The sequence below is a fragment of the Nesoenas mayeri genome (genome assembly GCF_963082525.1).
Source record: "Nesoenas mayeri genome assembly, chromosome: 3".
In the NCBI taxonomy this organism is placed as follows: domain Eukaryota; kingdom Metazoa; phylum Chordata; class Aves; order Columbiformes; family Columbidae; genus Nesoenas; species Nesoenas mayeri.
In genome coordinates this window covers 11,928,018-11,950,866 of record NC_137544.1, presented here as the reverse complement: position 1 = coordinate 11,950,866, position 22,849 = coordinate 11,928,018, and the positions used below count along the sequence as shown (strand labels likewise).

The following is a 22,849-nucleotide window of genomic DNA, read 5'->3' as shown; positions in this document are numbered from 1 at the left end:
CCTAGATGCTACCAGAATAACAAAGGTACCACGTAACATCAACAGCAATCTCATGAGAGTAATTAAAGCTTTCTGCTCTACAGAGGCTAAATTCCATTCACCCTCAGATGCTAAATAAAACTTACCTTTTGCTAAGTTCTCAACCATCTTGCCTTTCAAATTGTTTGCAGGTAAATTCAGGCACAAAATATTACATTAAGAATATTGTGATTACTCTCCTACTCTGGAATGGGGGCTGTTAATTTAGTTGATTGCAGGAATGTAACCCCTTTCTGATAATGGCTCTTATTTTTGCTGTTTCAAAATAAAATAAAACCAAGCACCTGATAGATTTCTGAAGCATAATGTTAGGCAGCCATACTATATGACTAGTACCTCTTATTCTGCATCTCTTATTTCAGTACAAATCTACCTTTGCTGTTTTGAAGGCTCGTGCACATCCTATATTGGTCATTCAGTCCGAAAAATTATTTATTCCCCTGGTCTTCAGTTTCAGCACAGTTCTTTACTACAGTTATTTTCAGACTAGTCATGTCCATTCTCCACCTTTGCAACCAAGGCTTTCAGCAGTGCAACAATCATGTTCCTACATCATGTTTCTACAGTAGTATTGACAATAAGCCAAAGTTTGGCTGAACATCTCTGTATCTCTTTAGAGTTCATGCTTACAAACTTTTAATTCTTTAGCGACCTATTTAAAGGTGCTGCATGCAGCTATTTACAAGTATTTTGAATGAGAATGTGAGATTGAAGACTGAAGATCCAAGCAGAATCTTCTCTAAGCATCTTACACACCTCCCTCTGGCACGACTTAGAGAACTTTGTTCAATGCTTAGAGTACGTGTTGACAACATGCCCCTCTCTACACCCTGCTTTACAGTGAGTAGCGTAAAGTTCAACATGTTACAGGATGCTGCTCATTTTGGTAGCTTGCCTTATTTCTGAATTTATTTTCTGAAGTTATTTTCTGAATGCCACCTTCAGCCCCCACGCCAGCACTCGCCTGGAGCACAATCTTGCTGGTGAAGGGTAAGGACAAATCAGGTCCCCTCCACTGTGCAAAAAGTTAAAACATGCTGAGAGTCTTGAGTGAATAAGAGAAAAAAATCTCAAAAAAAATGGGCACTTGCTACCTGAAGTGTAAAGATAATATGTATTTATGAGCAGGTAATAAGGATCTACTAAATACATCATTTATTATTGATATTCCTTCCCTTGAGTAAATTTAAATAGATCACTCTAAATCATTCTTCCATACTTACCCTGTATATCTCAACTGCTAGAACACTTTATTACAGTAGAACAAAACAAGAAGTCATGTCAATATGCACCCATTAGTTATATGAATTTAAAAATAATAAATCAGTACAGCTTCATGTAATACCCATGCATTTATTTGGAGCCCATTTTATTTCTACCAACCCTACATGACAGGCTCCCTAAACCAATATAGGCAAATCTCCTGCTTTGAAACAAGGCTACTGTGTCAAGATTGCTGTTTTCTGTCGTATCTTCCACAATGAAAGAATGAACAGTGTTTTTAAAATATTTTTATTAAAGAATATTCGGTAAACTGTATTAGACAGATTTATTTAATCTCATTGCTGAGTTAAAGTGCCATCAGTCAAGCCAAACACACACCGAAAAGCATATTCTCTTCGGACTAATCTGGTTGAGGTCTTGTGAACTTCGTATGCAGGCAATTTGTGACATGCAAAGCCCTATCAAGACCATAATAACACTTCTGTCAGCTACACTTTTAATGAAACCCAAGGTGTCTGCATATCAAGAAAGAACAAGTTTGGCATACATGAACATCAATATACAGCTTGCACAATCAAGTGTATATACTCACTGAACAGCAGCAAGATCAAATATTAATAGTTGTCTTTGTGCTTCACAGTTAAACTGTATACAGCTCAAGTTTTGTTCACTAAACCACAGGGCTGACAACGTGCTTTTGAACAGCGCTTGGAGGCCTAAACAATTACAGTGTAAGACATCAGTAAAACTCTTTATTTCATTTTTCATTGTGATGGCTCAAAAGAGACAACAATCTTGTTATTATTATTATTAGGATCTATTTTCAAAACCTTTTTACAGGAGTAGTGTTTCACCATCAGTACCCTGAACTATCCAGTCTGACTACAAGTAGTGGAACATGACAAATATGCATATATATTGTAAAACACAGTTTTGTTTCATTTTTGTTTGTAAAACATGAGTTTCCAAGCAGATTTAACCAGAAATTATATTCACACCCTCAAGCTCTATTTCAGACTTTTAAAATGCCTGTGTCTATTAAAGATTGTCCATTATTTCAAAATAGAGTTCCAGCATAAATCACTCTATTTAATAATTACTGAGCAAAGTAATCTGCATTCCCACAGAATTTAAAGTGAGAATTACATTGTTGCAAATACGTATTGCATAGTTATCTGCATTCATCTAGCAGATACCTCCTGGCACTTATTTCAATAAACCAACCATCACTTCACTGATATCCCACAACTTTCTCGCAACCAAGTCATCCATGGCTTTGGGCAGAAGTTCCTCCTCTTTGCAGTCCCCAAAATATTTTCCCGACACGCCTTCGACATCAGGAGAAGAAGCCAAATAAATAGAAGTCTTGGCTCCTTCCAGAGGTGTTTTGAAGAAAGCCCATGACACTAAGTTGAATAGGGGCTTTGCCAGCAAAGGAATATTCACATATCTGCCTAGATTTGTTCTGACAATCCCAGGATGAAGTGAATTGACGGTGACTCCTGTCCCTTCTAACCGACGAGCTAGCTCCCTTGCAAATAATATGTTAGCCAGTTTACTCCGACTGTAACAAAAGCTTTTATTGTAACTTATTTCACTGTTCAAGTCTTCAAAGTTGATCTCTCCATATTTGTAAAGCTTTGAGGATACTACCACAACCCTGCTTGGAGCAGAATTTTTGAGGAGGCCCAGAAGAAGGTTGGTGAGCAAGAAGTGACCCAAGTGGTTTACACCAAATTGCATCTCGAAACCATCCTCTGTCTTCATGTATGGACACTGGAATATCCCTGCATTATTTATCAGAACATCCAGTCTTGGCTCTTCCTTTAAATAGGAAAGAAAAAAAAACAACTCCATTTTATAATTGTCATACAAAACATACTATTATGCTTAATATTTCTAATTGGCCAGTGCTAGAAAGAAATAATTTCATTCCTAGCTTTCTGATTTGTAACTTCCTGATATTATCTTAAAGCTCAAAAAACCAAAACAACCGTAAGTTGAACTACCGCTAAACTGAGTACATGACCCCAGTAGGATGCAGGTACATGAGAGCAGATCTGTATCTACTTTTAACACAGGCAGAGAAAACAATCATCTGCTTCTCCAGGAACAGCTTTTTCTATGGCAATTCAGTGACAATTTACCTTTGTGATGTGTTTTGGTTTTCTCTGAAAAGTTCATTGCACTGTAAAAGCAGACACATGAATTTATAGCAAACCTCGGCCATAGGTAAGGGGTCTACTGTGCAAAAGACATGCAAATATGGAAAAAAAAGTGATAGCTCGAAGAGCTAACCCAGCGTTGAGGAGAAACCATTACATCATAGACTGGGATGACATCAAGAAAAGCTTTGCAAAACAGTGTTTTCATGATTTTAAATATTATCTTATTTTAAAATTCTGAAACATCATTGTGCTGCTTGGTGAGAACTACAGAGCAAAACTCATCCCAGAAAAGTAACATTCACAATCGTAATTGAGGAGTTTTCATACAAGAATTTGAGTTTAATAGGTCTACTCAAGAACTAAAGTGTGTCTATGGGACTGAGACTTTTCATATTTATGACATGTTCAGCTTATGCTATTTGAAGGATCAGTATTCTGGTTCAGGTTGGTAGAAGACAAAGACTTAAGGAGGTATGTTACACTCTATAGAATCAGAAAACACAACTAATTAACAGAGAGGATGGTATGGATAATTTAAATATACATATATACATCATGCACTTCATGATCCAGTATCCACTCAAAAATTAAGAGCTCTCCAATTTACTCAAACCACTGAATTTTTCAAAAAACACAGACTACTCAGCTGCCTAAATAAACTCTGAATTTAACACTTTCACCCACCTCTGACAAAAGACTGTGAAAGTATTGCAGGAAATTTATGCTTGTATGAATCAGAAGCAAATGTATTCACTTTAAAGAAAAAGCAGCAGGAGGGTTTTCTGCTGTTAATTCTTTAAAGCAAATGCAGGGACTAGAAGGCAAGCTGAGATCATTTGGAGTCATTTTGATGATAAAAATAGAGAACCTCAAAATGCATTTTGTACCACTTGCCTTTTATTTGACTGCCATTAGCAGCAACGATACAGAGAGAGCAAAACCCCAACCTGCACTTGGCACTCAGTGAATGATGCTGGCATCCAATCACGTACTTCAACTTCGGACTCATTTCCACAGGACTTGAGGTTGCTCAGTGTTTCATATAATTGGGTCCCTGAGGCATGATCTGAAGAGCATCAAACTCATTTCTCTTCACCCAAAGGGACATAATGGTTCCTCTCACTAAACAAGGGCAGTACTGAAGAAACACTGACTGTAGATCTGCTCATTGAAGTGACACTTTCTGCTTCAGAGTAGAACACCTGACTGGAGTATTAAGTATTTTGCAAGACTTAACCATTCATGAAACGAGACCTCAACTTGTGCTATTTGCTGAGACCCCTACATCTTTATAATCTAGAGTAATGTGATCAGTGCCAAGCAGGCGGCTACTACGACCAGGTGCAAGAGAGCACAAAACGCTACTTTGGTGGGCACTGCTATTCCTTCAGCTTCTGGAATCCACTTCTATTTTCTCCATTTTCCCATGGAGCGCTCTGACATCTCAAATTCTTCTACCTTTTGCAGTGAGATGAAGGAGTGAAAGATGTAATCACTTGTAGTTCTGCAGAGGGAAGCTCCCACAATTTAAGTTATGCTGTGGGGATGTATTATTTTCTCATCCTATCAGTATTTAAGTCTTCTTCATCTCAAACAAACAAACAAAAAAAAACCCAAACAACAAAACATCAGCCAACCACAATAAAACCCCAACAGCCAGCTCCTAAAAGCAGTCATACGTTAGAGAAGACAAATAATGGAATAGCTCTTGGAAGTATTAGTCGAATTCATACCCCTTGTCACTGAGCTGCTTCTGGAATTATTTTTAAAGTCACAAAAATGAAAGTTCAAATGCAGGTGTCAGCAGCACTCTGCAGATGCATGCACTCTCTTTTTTTCCTTCACTCATTCCTCACTTAAAGGTACTTATATTGGCTTCATCAATAGACAGGCTAAAAAATTTACAATTTTTGATATTTTGTATTATGAAATATATAATTTTAGCAGGAGAGTATTTTACTTTTCTGGTGTTTGTCTGTTTTATATCCCTTTGTATATGCATATTTTCCCAGCAAGATTAGATCTTATCACTGGATTTATAGGCAGGAATGTATATAATCACATTGAGCCCCACCAGGGAACTTAGGACTTGACTTTTATTCTAACATTTAGGTTTTACAAAAGCTACTGGAAAGTTAATGCAATAAAGTCCCTCTTATTTTTTTTGGTTGTGTGTATGTGTGTGTGTGTGTTTTGTTTGTTTGTTTTGTTGTTGTTTTCTTTTTTTCTTGGGACAGCATCTGAGCACCTTTCAGGTACTTAACAAGCAATTCTCTGAGCAGCAGCAGAACTTGCTAAGCCTGGTTTCCCATGACTGTGTCCCATGGCTTGAGGAGCCAGACGTGGTGAGATGAGAGCCCCAACTGTCACTTTTCATGGGAATGGAACGACACCTCCAGCGCTGCCTCCCTCTGCTCTCTGGCCTCTAATAACAGCTGAACTCGGCTAGCGGTATTGCTGTCAAACTCACATCTTCAGGAAATCTGCAGAAACTTCATATATTTGAAAATGTCTACCTGCTAAACTCAGCTAGCACGGGCCAAGAGATGCAAAATGCAGGGGGGACAGTCTGGGGAGGGGGAAGAGGGAGCACTGGAACTGTGAGCAGGGCCCTCATGTCAACCTGTACTTCTCTGGGGACAAGGCCGAGCTGTAGCATTAACTTAAAGCAACAAAGGCAGGTTAATGCCGAGTTAATTAAGAGAGGAAGGAAGACAAATAATTTCCCTCACACAGAAACAAGTGCTTCCTTTTCAGAACATAAAAGGACTACAACAGTTTGGACTAGAATAGCCCGAACTCCTATGAACTTTATTCTCCCATGTGCTAAGTCACGCCAGTCTCCCCACACCCTCCTCTCAACCCCTGCGCTGGGCTCAGCAACACCCCGCACCCCAGCCCGGGGAGCAGGCCTGTGAACGCGGAGCCCCGAGGACGCCGCCCCCCGCCGCAATGGTGGCACTGGCTCCCGCACCCGCGTCCCCTCAGTGACCCCAGAGCGGCCTAAAGCCGCCGGAACGTGTCGCCACCCGGCGGGCCGAGCCCCGCGCCCGCAGCCGTCCCGGCCGTACCTGCAGGACGCGGTGGCAGAAGGCGCGCACGGAGCGCAGCGAGGCCAGGTCCAGCTCCCGCACCACCAGCTCGCCGCCGCCCTCCGCCCGCTCGCCCACCTCCGCCCGGATCTCGCTGGCCGCCCGCTCGGCCCGAGCCCGGTCGCGGCAGCCCATGATGACGCGGGCGCGCATCCGCAGCAGCTCGGCCGCCGCCGCGCGGCCCAGCCCGCTGTTGGCCCCCGTGATGATCACCGTCTTGCCCCGCATGGAGGCCCCGGGAGGGGCCGCGGCCCGGGCCGAGCCCCGCAGCCAACGCCAGGCGGCCAGGAGCAGCCCCCCGCCCAGCGCCAACGCCGTGGCCGCCGCGGCCATCCCGCCGGGCCGAGCGGCGCTCCGCCCGGAGTTGCCACTCCCGCCTCGTCGCCCGCCGGCCGGGCGGCGTCGGGGAGCGTTAGGATTGGCCAGGTGCGCCGCGGGGCATTGTGGGGATGGTAGTTCCCGGCTGCCCCAGTGCAGGCGCTCACGGGGCTGCCGCTGAGGGACGGTTAATGAGCGCAGAGTCTGCTTGAAACGTCCAGCGGTGACTCGGCGGCCTTCCCGGATCCAGCAAGGTCCTGAGGGCGACCCAAAGCATGTAATGCAGGCACATAGAGTTACATACATACATACACATACATACACACAATCATATAGAGTTACAGAATCATACAGTATTGTAAAATCACAGAATCATTTCAGTTGGGCTAGACCCATAAGATCATTGAATCCAACCGTAACCTAACGCTAGCACTAAACCATGTCCCTAAGAACCTCGTCTATGCAGCTTTTAAACCCCTCCAGGGATGGTGGCTCCACCACTTCCCTGGGCAGCCTGTTCCAATGCCTGACAACCATTTCCATTAAGAAATTTTCCCTAATACTCAACTTAAACCTCCCCTGGGGCAACTTGAGGGCATTTCCTCTTGTCCTCATCATGGGCAGAGTTACCCTGCGAGGACGCTGCTTCCTTACCCAGCTCAAAAATAAAACACAGCAGGATGTCCCAGCAGCACTACGACCCTCCATCGGTCCAAAGGCCCTTGCACCGTCAGCAATGTCCCCTCCAGTAAATTAAAGGTATCAGGATCTGCTGTTTGGTGCTAACGCAACTGGTGCAAAAGAACCTGTTAAACCTTGACAAGTCCAAGCTGATTCTTGGCTTTTCATCCTGTGCTGATTCCTGAGACATGGATGGGTATCATCTGGGAGAGAGCTAGCTGGCCTGAGCCAAAACCAAACCAGGCACTGTGCTGATGACTGTAGAATTAGAAGACAATTAGAACAGTTTAATGACATAGACATGGTTGAGTTGTAGGGCCTGGCAGTATTTCCCAGTAGTGTTTAGCTTGCTAGTAGAGATTTTACCAAAATATTTTATTAATATTTATCAATCTCACTGAGAAGACTCCATCACGGGGAAAACAGACATTAAGGGCATCTATAATATTTCATTACCAGTCTTTGAGTTTTATGGCAGATCAAATGCTTCTGCAAAAGGCACATTCAGTTTATCTGCCTTGTGTCTTCAGCCTGAGATGCAGAGGCTGGAGCAGTAGATGTGGCAGTTCCAGGGAAGGCTCCCGGCACAGGAATGCCACATTTCTGCCCATGGCAGAGTTTTGTCTCCAGGCTGGGGGTTGGTTAGGGCTCTCCCACAGCTTCTGAGGTCCCACTGGGTTGTTTAGAAGCATCTGTCACGTTCTGGAGAGTTAGCATGCACATGGACTTTCCCATGCCAGCTGGCCTTTGTGCTGATGAAATGTTCTGAGAAAGTGGCTGCTCCAAAGGGTGTTTTGACCAGGCCACATCATCATGTCTGCTTGTGACAGAAATGGCTTTTCTCATCCTTAACATGATGTAAGAGCCATAGCCAGTGTGAGGTGTGCTTACATATTCTCTGCTCATAGTAAATCATACCTTTGGGAGGTGTTGGAGCCATGCCCACATCTTCTGCTTCGTGACCTTGCAGACAAGGACCATGAGAAAGGGACAGTGACTGCCCACTAGATGACAGAATAAGAGAACCAAGAAATACCCTGTTAGAGGAAGAGATTCATCCTGTAAGAAATCCTCCTGGTGGGAGGTAAAGAATCTACTATTCAGCATCTGGCAGTGGAGACTATGGCAGTCATCTCTGATACACCTGCTACTTCAGAAGACTGTTGAATGTGTTGGAGAGGGTGCTGCCTTGGGGATCCTGCCTGGATCCATCAGTGGTCAATCCAGCCTTCAGTGCAAGGAGCACTGTGCACAGGATACCATGGGTGATGGTGATCAGAAGCTGCTCATCTAGGCAGGGATGACATACACATTCAGATGTTGCTGGTCCCAGATAGCACTGAGCAGGGTAACTGAAAGTTATTATTTCTCCTAAGATATCAACCTACTTCACTGCTTCACTGCCCAACCGTTGCATTCAAGGAATCAGTGTGTTCTGGTCAGCAATACTGTGTGTCTGTGCAGGTTACAGGGCTTGCCAGAGGAGCCCAAGGGAGGCGCCTGATAATCCTCCTCAGGATGTAGAGGCCCTCTGATTCCCATGTCCTTAGAATAAATCACAGTCCAGGAACACAGGAGGATACTTTGGAACACGTGATGATGACCATCTCCAAATATTCATCTGAAATATTTTGTTTCCTCCAGACGATTGTTTCACTATGCATGACATGGTAGCCTGGAAACTGAAAGGATGTCTTGGAGATGTAAAGGAACTGGGGAACATGGGTTTATTATGTCTTGGTAGCTGGCGGGAGATATCCAACACACTCTGAGGATATGTTGTCCTGTAAAAAAATAAAAGAAAAAATAGACAAGTCACCTTCAGGGTCTTATTTCCAACGTTTTTGTCCATGGGGACTGGTAGCAGTAGGAGACATTACCATTTGTCTTACCTGTACTCTTCACTGTGGTGTGACACATGAACCTGGAAGCTAAGGGGACACAGACTGGCTTTGCCTGACTAAGTTCTGTTTCTGCACAGAATTCAATCTCTGTTAATACTCTTCCAGCTTTTGGCTGCGATGACAGTTTCTTTTTCATAAGTCTGTCTTCTAGTGTTATAAACAAGCTGATAGACAGGACAGTTCAGAACCATAGAACACCTCTCTATTGCCATATTGAAAAACATTGCATTTTGTTCTAACAGAGACTGGCTTAGGGTTATGAGGTGTCAAGGTATAAACTAATGGAATCTTCATGAGCATGAGAAGCAAGATGGTTTTTTGTTGGGTTTTATTATTGTTTGCTTGTTTGTTTGTTTTGTGGACTGGAATGCTATTATGAGAAAATTCTGTCCCATGTCTACAAAAATAGAAAACAGCCCCTCGGCTCCCATCCCATTTCAGAGAATTTTCTTGTAAATTATTGTTTTGGTCCACTAGCCAAGCTGTGCCTCGGGGCAGAAGACAATTTTGACAGGCAGAGACTACTTGGCAAGCCTGAGTCTCCCCATACATCCAGGTTAGTCTGGAAGGCACTTGCATGAACGAATGAGGCTCCACTCACCCAATGTGTTACCAGATATACAGAGAAGCGGTTGCCAAAACCTGGGACAGTTGCCTGACAATTAAAAGGCAGAGTATAATCTGAACAAACATCTAAGGACATTTTGCTCAGCTAACGTAGGAGAAGTGATTACGGGACTTAGCATCAACTTCTGGATTTTAAGGTCAGTTTGAATTCTATAACTGAGAATGTAAATTCTACTATGTAAATTTAATATGTGAACTCTTTTTTTCTCTTCACACATGCCTTAGTGCTGTCAGGATGACACTGCAAGAGGTAGCCCTCGAGTACCATACATGTACAGATCATGAAAGATATAAGAACTGGAAGCTCCTAACTATGTCCCGGCCTGTAGGTTTAATTTTTCCAGTAGGTGGATGGTTGATTTGAAATAAAGGTAAACGTAACAAACCAGATGATTCCATTCTCAATTTATTCACTGATTTACATGCTTAGCCTGTCAGGCATGAGATACCTTTGGAGTTCCACACGGATCAAGGATCCCATTAGCACTTTTCAGTACCAAGCCTGAATTGCTATGTTTAATGAGAGTCAAGTGCTAGTAATCTGTGCACAGCATATATCCTGCATATTTTCCTGCACCAAACATCTACAGCTCTAACAGCACATGGATGAGGAAAGCTGATCCATGTTCTGCTTCAAAAAGGCAGGACCGGTATTCCTGAAATTTGCAGCGATGATTTTGTGGTAAAGATACACACACAATTTATATTGCACAGCTAAAGAATATTCTTGGATCCCTTGCCGATTCTGAGTTTTCACATAAAAACATCTGCTAATAACATTTCTTATAATCTCCATTTGGCAAGGTAACTGTATCCCATCCTGGCAGACAATGACCAGGCCTCAGTTATTCATGTCTTCCTCACCTCCTGGATGAGCTGGGAAATGTGATGCATTTTGGGCACAAAGCCTTTAGCCCTCAGGAAATTCCAAGTACACCAGATATCTGCAGTGCATCCCATCAACAACACATGCTGGTGTGAACACATAAAAACCTTTCTGATGGTGTCTATTTGAGTTTCATGCAGGATCAAGGCTTTTGCCTTTGTTTTCAGATAAGTTTGTGGCTTGGACCCACAACATTTAAGACTGCTTTTGTTTCTGGGAGAGAAATGCAAGGAAGCTTTCTGCAATAGCAGGATAGTTCATCTGGACAGAAAACACTAAACTTTCTGAGAGGCTAACGTGAGATTCTGGAGTGAATTCCCCCAGGAACCACGGATCATCACAAGCCTTCATCTTCTACTTCCACTGCAAAGCATATTCTTTCGGTTTTGTCTCTTCTGGTATAAATACACAGCAACAATAAAAATAAAACAGAACAATTGTTCCACTAGGGAGAGAAAGAGAACAAACACCACCTGACAGATGTTAGTTGTGTCATTTGGAATGCACTCCGATACATGGATGACACTAAGACACAAGAACTTAGCACAAAAGAGGTAGAATAGATCTATGGTGCAAATTTACATGAGTTCATGTTGCAACAGGCACCTGTTCCCTGGAAACCTATCAGAGGTTGCCAAACTCAGTTCATGCAGATCACAAAATAGCTGTAAATCCTAAGTAAATCTAGTTAAGAAACAAGTAATTCCATCAACAGCATTACTTCGGGGTAGAACCTCTGCTGGTATATAAAGTTATGCTCTAAAGCTTCAGTCTTTGTCCCAGTCAAGACACCCACAGCATTTCTGACTTCTGTCCAACTTGGTGAAAACTGTTGGGATATAAGTGTCTTTGAGACCTCTAGCTCTCTCTCAGATTTGGCTGAAAGTGGTCACTTCTGGCTCTAAATATCCAGAAGAGGCAAGAGAAACAGAGACACTGATTACACAAACTCTGCATAGGAAACTATGCTAAAACCTCTACATAGAAAAATGACAATGTTCTGTAAAGCCAGCTTTATTAGAATAGGAAAACAATATAGAAAAATAAAGGGCTCCTGTAAACACAAGATCAAATAAGCTAACATTTCACTGGAAGCTGAAAACTTGTGATAACAGATCTACTGAACACATATTTAACAAGCAAACCACCAAGAGGTAAACATTTATATGTAAACTGTGCTGTTGGTAATTTCAGAAATAACCATGAACAACTAGTATTGCAGCATGATTTTTGTTATAAATAACCCGTCAACAGCTTTTAAGAGAAAATATAACTGTTTTGTCTCTCAAAGTATGTCTCAAGGTATAAAAACAATACAAATCTTTCCTTAATATCAAAACCACAGTGTTAGATCCAGACGGGTAAAAAAACCTAAGCTGCTTAAGAATGCTATTAAAATAACTATTAAAAACTTACCTATATTAAAAGTATTTCCTTTAAAGGCTGTTATAGCCAGAAGTGAAATCTTTAAACATAGTGCTTACAATATACAAATGCAGCGGTTTTCAGAGGTAACTATTGGCATATTAAAGGCTGGCTAAGAACGTTATCATTAATGGGGCCCTCCAGTCACGCAGATTTGTGGTATTTCTGAGCAACGCCATAGGGAACATGTGCAGCTATGGTGCCTAATTTCTGTGCTCCTTCAATGTGAAACATCTGGTCATCAAAGAAAATGTGAGGGCGGATTTTCACCAAGATCGGTCCTTTAGGAGCTCCTGCTAAGAAAAGGGCCTCATCGATCTCCAGACCCCAGCTACGAAGAGTCTTCAGCACTCTGGCTCCAGAGCTTGCCGCGCTTCTGGCTGTGACCAGGTATGTCCTTATAGGACAATCTAATCGTTCGTTTTTTGCGTAGAACTTCTTCTGGAGTTTCCCTAAGTCTTCCAGAAAACCTTTCAAAGGACCCTGAGTATGAAATAGCAGAAGCATATTTAGTATTTGTCCATGGCTCTCCAAATCTTGCTTTTGCTTTATTCCAGATTGCCAGTGACATACAGGATTCTTTTCCTAATGCTACGCTGCTCAGTGAATTCTCTGTGTAATGTGTTCAAATGGGTCTGCACCCTCACTAGGAATTCACAAATCATTAAAAACATATGTAAAACCATAATCCTACATGGTATGATCAGCACAAAACTGATTCTCACTAAGACTTACAACATCTCATACAACATAAAGTTATTGCTATAGTATTTGATAAAATGTTCTTTAAAAACACATAACTCCTACTATGAACTACGAGGTGCAATTTTTATTTTCTGTGCAAAACCCTGTGAGAGACCTAATTACATAGACATTACTGAACTCTTTCTAGATTAAAGATAATATTAGAATTAGACTTAGTGGGAGATCTGGTGAAAGGACTGCAATGGTGGGCTCTTTTATGTCAAACATGATTTTAAAGATTATCCTTGGAAAAGGAAATAAATAGTGTAATCAGTTTCCACAAAGAAGAATACATATATACTGGGGAAACTGGAGGAATGCAGCAGCAATGAAAATTAACAGATGTTTTGAAAACTTACTGATTCAAGAAGTACAAACCTGTGCAAGAGGCTTATTTTCATTCAGTTGTTCATGTTCAAAAAATCTATCTAATCCTTGCTCTTTGACGATCTGTTCTGATTCATCAGAAAAGAGAACTGCATCCCCATCGAATGCCACCCTCAACTGTGTATCCGAGTAAGCAACATCTTTGTTGGCAGAGAACATCGTAGCTGATGCAATGCCTGAAAATGGATCAAGAGAACCTCAGTTAGCATGTCCTGCAAAGTCATTCATTAAACTGTCAGCAGTTCAGTTCCAACAACTTATTGGTGGTGACCTTTATAGCTGGTGAGCAGAAATGATCACTAAAGCTAATTAGTAATGGCTGTTCTGTAACATAAATGCACGGAAGCTGTGCTACTGACATAACGTCTTACATGTGCTTCCTTCCACTTCCACATAAGAACATACAAAACCAGTCTCCAAGGTGAGCTGTAAATGAGATAGAGCAGGAAATTCCAAGAAGGCTACTGAGTCAAGCTATTTACTGTTTTCTAACAAAACACAGAAGATGTTTTTTGTAAGTCGTATGGAAGCAATGATTATTTGAACAGAAGTTGAATATAGGTAAGTAGATATGTATGTGAGTTCATTTCTTGTAGCATGGGACAAGACAGCAAGGTGGGACAAAGGTAGAGAGTAATTAAGTTGTCATTACCAGCAGGCTGAAGGGTCAGAGGAGAACAATACAGAGAAATAGCCTGATTTTATTTGATTAAGTACAAATAAATTATAAGTTTGTACCACACAATCTTATGACTTTCTGAATTTGATGAAACAGCACTATTTTCCATGGAAGACATACAATACATTCATTTTTTAACAAGCTCAACAGAGAGATAACAGCAGAAAGTCAATTCAAACCTGCTTCTATAGCTTCTTGCACTTTTTCAGAGTCTGCGGAGAGGTACAAGTTGGTAAGATATGCCTTCAGGTAATCAATAGGGCTTTTTCCTCCCGTCATACAGAAACGTTCAATTGTTAAACCTAAAGTAAGAACAGCAGAACAAGGTGTGACTCTGCCTTGACACTACAAACCTGTAAAAGGAACCCATAAAAACGCATACTAGCCTACAGCTAACAGTAAATTTAAAACAGAGAAATATGTTCACTGTAATTTCAACAAGTTAGACAACCTAAACTGACTACAATGTTTGACCAACTCTTCCTCCTTGAGAATTTAACACAAAATCCCTTTAAGACAGCAGAATAACTGCTGTTAATGTATATGTATAGGAGGCATAAATACAAAACAAATAAAAAGTTTAAGAACTTTTTCTCAGAAATTAATATTCCCACGTGAGAAGTTAAATCTAGAACTTTGGACCAAATTCTGTTTAACACTGTCTCACTTATGCTGACATCCAAAAATAAATATTATCCTCTGAGGAATGGGTGTTGGTATCAAAGAAGCTGCTTTTACCAAGGTCAGAGCAGGACAAATAAAATTAATTCATTTTATTATGTAACAGCAGGCAGTTCTACGAAGCAGTATTGTACTTTCCTTACCATAGTGATTGATGCTGTTTATGAGTCTCACTCCCACTTGGGCATGGTTGTTAGTCATCAGGACAATATCGAATCGTTCTTCATCATCAGGGTACAGCTCAAGAAGCCGGGCATTGACATGCATCAGCGCCTGTGGGTTTAAAAGGTGGAGGTCAATAGACAAGTGGAATGTGCCTCAGTTCTTAATCACTGTAGGTTTAGTGATAGCACTGTCTTGAAGGAGAATGTGAAATACCTGATAGTTTAACTTGCTGAACTTGTTTTACTCCTTTCTGCTCTTCTGCTCCCAGTAACCATTTGACTGTGTTCATTTGAAGGGAAGCAAGTAAGTTTCTTTTGCTGAGTTACAGAATTTGACTTTATCATGGAAATCCTTTTTTATTGGGACACCATGAACATCCAGAATAAATCAATGCATTTCTGAACATTATCACAATCCCTACTAATCTTTATTTTTTTTTTCCTGTTTCTTATCCACTTGAAAATTGTTCTAATGAAATCAAGGAGAAGGTGTAAAGGAATTTATACATGCAACTACTTGTTCTGCATGCAACAATGTGAATCTAGTCCACATACTTAGGCAAAAATTTACTGACACAGTTCAGGTGGTCAAAAGTCAAAGACTGTCCTTAAGTAATGAGTACAAAATCATATCCTATGAAACATGATTACCTAGGTGATTGCTAATTGCAGTACTGAATGAGTTAACTTTGATTCACTGGAGATATCTTTAAAGATAACAGGGCCAACATGTTATATACACAGTCTGGCATTCTTGTTTCCTTGACCTTTCATCTGCTCATCTCTCTCTGTATCCATCTGTTCTCTCATGTTATTTAGAATCTTATCCCTTTCGAGTAAGACTTGCTTTTTGCTCTAGTTTTATATACAGACTCAGAATCTCAGACCTTCAATGGAATTCCTTGAGACTATGGCATTGAAGGTCAACAATGAAACATCAAATGAATGCAAGATGGGTTGATTTTCATTAAGATGCTTTAAAAAGTCAGGGCAGTTGTTAAGAACAAAAACCTAGATTTCATAATTAAATTCTGGGAATCTCACTTTAAAAAGCATGGCTATGTCATTTGGGGCTAGGCTTAGGAAAACTCTAAGTGAGAGCCTGGTATAAGGCCCAGGAAAAAATCCTAGTATGTGGTCGCAACCCCTTTGTAACTTTCTGCTAATACCCTCTTTCCCCCAAAATAAGACAGGGTCTTATATTAATTTTTGCTCGAAAATTTACTACTTTTTTACTTTTCCTGGACACTATTTAAACTGTTTTTTTCAAAATGAACTGTAACTAAGGCTTAATTTTGGAGTAGGACTTATATTTCGAGCATCCTCAAAAATCCTGAACAATCATGCTAGGGCTTATTTTTCAGGGTAGGTCTTATTTTTGGGGAAACAAGGAACTGTAGTGCACTAACAATTTCTTAAAGTCTTAGGGAATAAGAGTGAGTGGAAGAGAGGATGACATTTTTTTTGTCCAATGCCTGTACATTTTGCAACCCAAGCAGAACGTGGCCTGTGATTAACTTTCCTAAGCATGAGACTTTTAAGTCAATGTCCTAAAGATTTCAACAACGGAACCCAAAACAAAAACATATTATTTCTTTTTGCCTTGTCTCCAAGGAGAAAGTATCACCCAGCCTGTAGTTCTCTACCCTAATGATTCCCATGATTAAGCAATTTATGAATCTCTTTACAAAGAATTCAAATGCAAATAGCATACTTGAAGGGAACAGAGGTCAAGGTGCATTTAGCTGAACATAGTTAATAGCTTTGATTTTCAAAGTGTGAGGAGTCAGTCAGATCTTGCTTAATGTCTAAGTGAATTTGACACTGAACTCCAACATATCTCTTGAAAACTGTCTGTGCTAGGCAGGGCTGCTGTCTCTAGCTGCCACAGATAGAAAAGATGCAGAAAATTTGCTAGTCAGTGTAGCCTCACTAGTGTACAAAGAAATATTTTATGAAAATGCTTTTATGCTAAAAACACCTTTATTTGCTTGTGCTATTAACATTATTAACAGCTATCTGTTATACTTAGAACAGTATGGGTATTGACGTAAGTAATTTTTTCACTATGTATGTATTTCCAAAACTTGATCAGCCATGCCGAAAATGTTTTAACCTCCTGAAACTAAAACTGAAGCAATGAAAATCTACTTCTAAAAACTGAAAGAAGTGTTCCGCCACAAATCTACCGTCAGCAAGTATAACTGTTAATTATGATTTAATAAATTTTCTAAAATTGCTCTGGTAGAGCTTATGAAAAAATTCTCCATGGACATAAAATGAATGCTGTAGATGATATTTTTTCAAGTCAGTTGCACTCAAAACTGTGCTCCTCAAAACCATCTGTATTTTTAGTTGTTTTTTATATTTTCATTTTTTGGTAATTTCACTTGCTTTCCCTGCTGAAGGCTGTTTACCTTGGCCATTTCTCCTGTGCAACGAAAGCAAAATATCCCATTTCACCTCTGTTTAAACCCTGACTCCCAGCTAGGGAGTCTATTTCTTTTGCTGGTCCTCAAGAACAATTATCCAGGGTGACAACAAAAGCAAGGCAAAATTAAAGCTGACCAAAAAAAGAAACAAAGAAACAAAAAGGTCCATTTCTGAATAAAGTAATTTGAATAATATTGAATAAACGCTGTCTTTAATCATAGCGGTCCTATTACAAGTGAGACATAAAGATGGAATGAGGAACTAAGATCTTTTGGATTTTGGGGGGGAGGAAAAGGTTGCAACAAAATTCGGACAATTTGAGGGCCTAGCTTAACCGAAAATAGTCTTTAAAGGAAAGGTGCTCCATGCTCCCCGTGTCCAGCAGCACATGCAGGTTGGTCCTGGCCCTCACCTCGGATGTGGAGCAGAGCCCGGGGATCCAGCCCGGGATGCTGGGGGTGAAACTCCGCTCCCGGAGATGCGAGCGGTACGTGACCTCCCGCAGGCGTTCAGCATTAGTGCCGGCGGGAGGGGAGAGGGAGGGAGAAGAGGGGAAGGGAGAGGATGCTGGAGAGGAGGGGATGGGGGAGAGAGAAAGGGCGGCCGCAAGGCCGGGGCGCCTCAGGGAGATGCGGAGATGATGCCGGGCTCCCCGCTGGGGGAACAAGTCAAAACGTTTCCCCGGGGCAGGTCTGTCTCCGCCTAAGGAGGCTCCGGGCTCCTCCTCTTCCCGAAATTTGGCCTTGCAGCATCTTCCGCGCCCCGCCGCACCCCCATCGGGGCTCGCCCCAGCCCGGGTACCTTGACGAAGTAGAAAGCCGGTCCGGGCTTGAGGATGACGTTCTCGTTGTCCTGCTGGTACTCCACGTACTTCTCCACCCCTTGCTCTTCGTAGATCCGCCGCTCCTCCACGAGGTCGAAGAGGGCTCGGGAAGAGACGGCCACGGTGATGGCGTGCTGGGGCTTGGGCTGCGGAGCGAGCGGAGGGTAGCGCCGGCCGGCAGCCCCCAGCCCCCCCACCCCAGCCCGGCCCGCCCGCACTCACCGGCCGGGGTCTCTTGGAAACGAGGTTGTCGTAAAAAGCCTTGGCCGCCGCCCAGTCCTGCTCAGCCTCCTCCGCGGTGTCGCCGGGCTGGGGCGCCTCCGGGCCGGAGCCGCTCATGGTGCCTGAGCCAGTGGACGCGGCGGGGGAAGGGGCTGCGCTCAGAGCGGGCAACGGACGCGCAACGGGCTCGGCCGGAGCCGCCGCGGGCAACCGGGAAGCGGTGGCAGCGGCCGCCCCTCCACCCCGCCCCGCCCCGCTCGGGCACGGGGAAGTCACCGGGCGCTGCCTTTCTGTTCGCTCTGCCGCGCCCGTGGCCACCCGGCCCGGCCCTGCCCTCCCCGGCGCGGAGCGGCACGGAGCGGAGCGGTTCTGCCCTGCCCCGGCACGGAGAGGCGCGGTTCTGCCCTGCCCCGGCACGGAGCGGAGCGGTTCTGCCCTGACCCGGCACGGAGCGGAGCGGTTCTGCCCTGCCCCGGCACCGAGTGGAGCGGTTCTGCCCTGCCCCGGCACCGAGCGGAGCGGTTCTGCCCTGACCCGGCACGGAGCGGAGCGGTTCTGCCCTGCCCCGGCACCGAGCGGAGCGGTTCTGCCCTGCCCCGGCACGGAGCAGCCCCGGCGGGCATCAGGGCCGCGGCCACCTCGCTTGTCGCACCCCAAGGGTCAGCAGGGCCGGTTCGTGGGCTGAGCAGGAGCCGGAGCTGCAGCCCTTTCCCCGCACCCTGTAAGGGGCAGCGGGGCGCAGATGTGCAGCGTCCCCTCCCCAGCACCCACTGTGGCACTCACCGCTGCTCTCCCATAGTGTTTCAAGCAGTGGTGCACACAGCTACTTCATGTGAGGCAAGAGCCTCCTGCACTGATTTTATCTACAGTGTTAGAAAATTATTATTTAGATGCAGTGGCTTAATTGATTTCACATAAACTGAAAAAAAAAAAAAAAAATCCAGGAGATTTCATACATAAAATAGTAATAATGTCTCTAGCAATCAAGATGGGCTGGCTGTGACCTAGGGGTCCTTTGTCCCACACAGCAACGCTGAAACATAATTTGGACAGTAGTGGCATATGATGGCATATGCAGCACTGTTACTTCAGTGTCTGATTTGAGTGGTCCTAATCTCCAGAATTCCACACAGGGCGATGGATACTTATCTAATCCATCTCTCTCTGAAATGTTCCTGCCTGCCTCTGCAGATGTGCTTATCTGAACCACAGCAAAGGTCCCCAAACTGGGGAGCTGGAGTGGAAAGTGAGCAAGGAAGGAGATTTTCTTCTGTGCTAGTATGGGGTCTGGCACAGCAAACCCACAGCCTTTGCTGTTGTTGGTAGTCAGTGACTCAGTGATATCTGTAACTCATAACGCCCGTAAGCACCATCCAAAGGACTCTTTAACATTTTGAAGGCATACTCTAAACATTGCTTCTGGCCCTGATTACTGCATAGTCTCTGTCAAATTGTCAAGTCTTTCTGCGTCCATCCAGTTTCCAAAAAGAAGCACGATTATTTTTGCTATAATGCTTTTCCCTGTTTTTTTTCAATGTGGCTTCCCGGTGAAAGGAGGCTTATGTAATTATACCATCTGTCTGTCATTCCCCAGTGATGTCCAGTTCCAAATGAATTTGATGGAAGGATAAAGATCTCAAAGAGATTTAAATTCTTAAAACATTTAATGAGAATCAGCAGCAGCACATAATTCGTTGCCCTGCTGGGGGAAGGACATTTGTGCAAATGCAGTGTATTTATCTACTTTTACATAACAGCAAATGAATATTCCCAGTAGTACATAATTCGTTGTCCTACTGAGGGAAGGACTTTTGTGCAAATGCAGCATAGTTATCTACTTTTTCTTTTATGTAATAGCAAATGAATATTCCCTGGCTGTCTGCTGTCTCCAAATCTGCCACACTGCCTGTGGCCAGCTAGCCATGGAGCATGTGTGGAAGCAGGAAAGTGGGGCAAACTGGGAGATTAGAGTAAATGGGAAATGGGAGTTGACCCTACTGGGGAAGGGGACCTGGAAATATGAGATAAAAGGAGAGATTCTGAGAGTAGTATATTTGGAAGACAGATGTGAAAAGAGGAGTTAGAATCACTGTAGGTGGCTCTTGTCATGGGAAGATGTAAAAGTCATAACATAAAGCTGAACAAACCTGATTTTAGTGTCTCTGCTACTGATAGATGTGCTTGTTTTCTTTGAATTTTGATCCCAAGTATTTCATTCTGTACTCAGAGCTGGAGCGTACCATGTGCTGCTGAAAACACCTGCTCCCCTTAGAGCAGTCAGGTCAGGCACATCCCCACTTTCCAACCCTCTTCTCTCTGAGTGACTGCAAACCTGTCACCAGGCTGAGCAGCCAGGACTGGGAGAGCCTGGAAAAAAGGTTAATGTCACAGAACTGCTGCTCCTGATCCCAGTCACCACCACTGTGCTGCTCAGAGGCTTCAGCATCAGTTCAAGAAGGTGATCTCTAAGAAGAGGCCATTCCTGGTTAAATACTGCAGGTGGGTCCATTGCTCATGGAGAAGAGGGGAAAATAAGAGGATGAACCAGGAACCAGTTCTCTGGTGACTACAAAACTAAACTGTCATCTCCGCTTGAACCTGTGGCAATACATTTCCCAGAGACATGCCTAGGTTGAATGTTGCTCGTGCTGAGTTCCCCACCAACCTGCATCTGCACAGGAAAAAAATCAGAGCTCTTCAAGCATGTTCTTTGCTTTTATTTTTGTTGCCCCCTTCCCTGTCTGCCTGAAAGTCATCGCTTAAGCAATGAAAACTCATTTTATACTTTGCAAGACAGCTGAAAACTTAGAAGATGGTAACTTGGTACTGGGCCTGAGCAGTGCTGTTGAAGTGCTGCTGCTGAAAGCAATGCTATGCTAACATAAATATTTCACTTGCCAGACCCACATGGTATCTACACAGGACTCAGCTGCGTGAACATATGCACTGAACTGAGATGTCTCTGTTCTGTGCGCGGTTGCTTGCTGCTGACATACCCTCCATTTCCTCTGTTGCTGGAGACTGTGAACTGAGGGCCTCACATGAAAGCCTTCCAGCTTCAGCACCTTATAAATGAAATCTTGACTTTCCAAATGCAGAGTGTAGCAGCTTTATCTACATCTAAAAAATGTAGTAATGCCCATGGGGTTCCAGGAAAGAGCTATGCCTTGCTTTTACTAAATCTCCCAGGGAGTCTGAGAAATGGGAATGGATCCAAAATTGAACGACTTTGTGGTTTCTCAGCTAAGCTAGAAAGGAAAGGAATTTTCTGCTATCACCCATTAATTTCTAGGGCATTTGCATTTATACAAACAAAAAAGAATGTGTGTTGCTATCTTTGTATGTACTTTTTTATAGTAAGTGTGCAGCAAAAGAAAGTCATGCACATACTCTGAAGTCTGTTATAGGTAGTCAAATGAAAATAAAAGTTCCCCTGTCTGAGCTGCCAATATCTTCCCTATATTAAGAAAAATCACTAGGTAAGGTCCATATGTTCTTATTCAAGAAGAAGCTCAGGACGTTACTAATAAAAAAAAAAATAAAAGTGGTAGGGTTTTTTGGTTAGTTGGTTCGTTGGCTTGGTTTGTTTGTTTGCTTTGTTTGTTTTCTTCTTTTGATACCTACTTCTATCTGGAAAGATATGAAATATTTCCAAATATTTTAAATAGTGAGATCAGACATAAGGAAAAGACTCCAGATGGAAGGACTTTTCTCTCTTTAGATGTATAGGTCTTAATATATATTGTGCATGTTTGTATCACAAATATGTTGACTCCAGGACATAACTTTCCCAGAGTCATGTCGGGGTCATTTCAGAGAGTGCATTTACACTGATTTGTACGTCATATACGCATTTTGATTTTTTTATGCTGAGATCCCAAGATGTGTAGCATAGGTATGGTGGACCCAGAAGGAAGGAACCTGAGAAAGGCTTTGATCCAGGTCAACCTGCTGTGACAAAATGTGTGGCAACATCATCACATTACACCTGACCTGGTAGATAAATAATTTGGAAAATCCTCTTGTTTGTAGATAATGTAAATACTTCTAATGCAATCCTAGAATTTAAGACCTGATTCTTTGAAACTCTTAACAACTGATTTTCTATGTGTTTCCTACAAATCCCCAATGCGGATCTCAGGCGGTCTGTATTTCTTTTGTTGCCTGCCTCCTGTTGATCAAGCTGTGTCTAACACAGGCAGAAATGATCAAAAAGCAGTTGGTTTGTGCCAAAGATGTGCATGATGAAACTGTGTCATGCCTTGAAGACATATGTATTTATGCTAAAGAAATCTTTCCATTGCATCAAATCATCCGCTTCACTTTTTTATCTCGTGGTGCTTTCTAGTTCA

General features: G+C 42.8%; 2 protein-coding genes across 2 annotated transcripts; both read right to left on the bottom strand.

The window, feature by feature from the left end:
- Positions 1–1,440: 1,440 nt before the first annotated feature.
- LOC308038897 (retinol dehydrogenase 14-like) lies at positions 1,441–6,877 on the bottom strand. The gene is made up of 2 exons (XM_080341834.1): positions 6,503–6,877; positions 1,441–3,087 (listed from the first exon to the last, which is right to left on the bottom strand). The coding sequence occupies exons 1-2, from the start codon at positions 6,854–6,856 to the stop codon at positions 2,470–2,472; spliced, it is 972 nt and encodes a 323-aa protein (XP_080197960.1). The 5' UTR covers positions 6,857–6,877; the 3' UTR covers positions 1,441–2,469.
- Positions 6,878–12,508: 5,631 nt separating this feature from the next.
- LOC308038896 (cytosolic 5'-nucleotidase 1B-like) lies at positions 12,509–18,614 on the bottom strand (the record flags this gene model as incomplete). The annotated part of the gene is made up of 6 exons (XM_080341833.1): positions 12,509–12,847; positions 13,487–13,671; positions 14,354–14,476; positions 14,999–15,128; positions 18,254–18,421; positions 18,498–18,614. 6 exons carry the CDS (start codon positions 18,612–18,614, stop codon positions 12,509–12,511), a joined length of 1,062 nt encoding a protein of 353 aa, XP_080197959.1.
- Between the last annotated feature and the right edge of the window lie 4,235 nt (positions 18,615–22,849).

Bases quoted from the DNA above. Each gene is read 5' to 3' on its own strand.
- LOC308038897 (XM_080341834.1), bottom strand. From the start codon at position 6,856: ATGGCCGCGGCGGCCACGGCGTTGGCGCTGGGCGGGGGGCTGCTCCTG. The intron at 3,088-6,502 runs GTACGGCCGGGA...TCCTATTTAAAG, and splicing joins TCTGCCACCGCGTCCTGCAG to GAAGAGCCAAGACTGGATGT.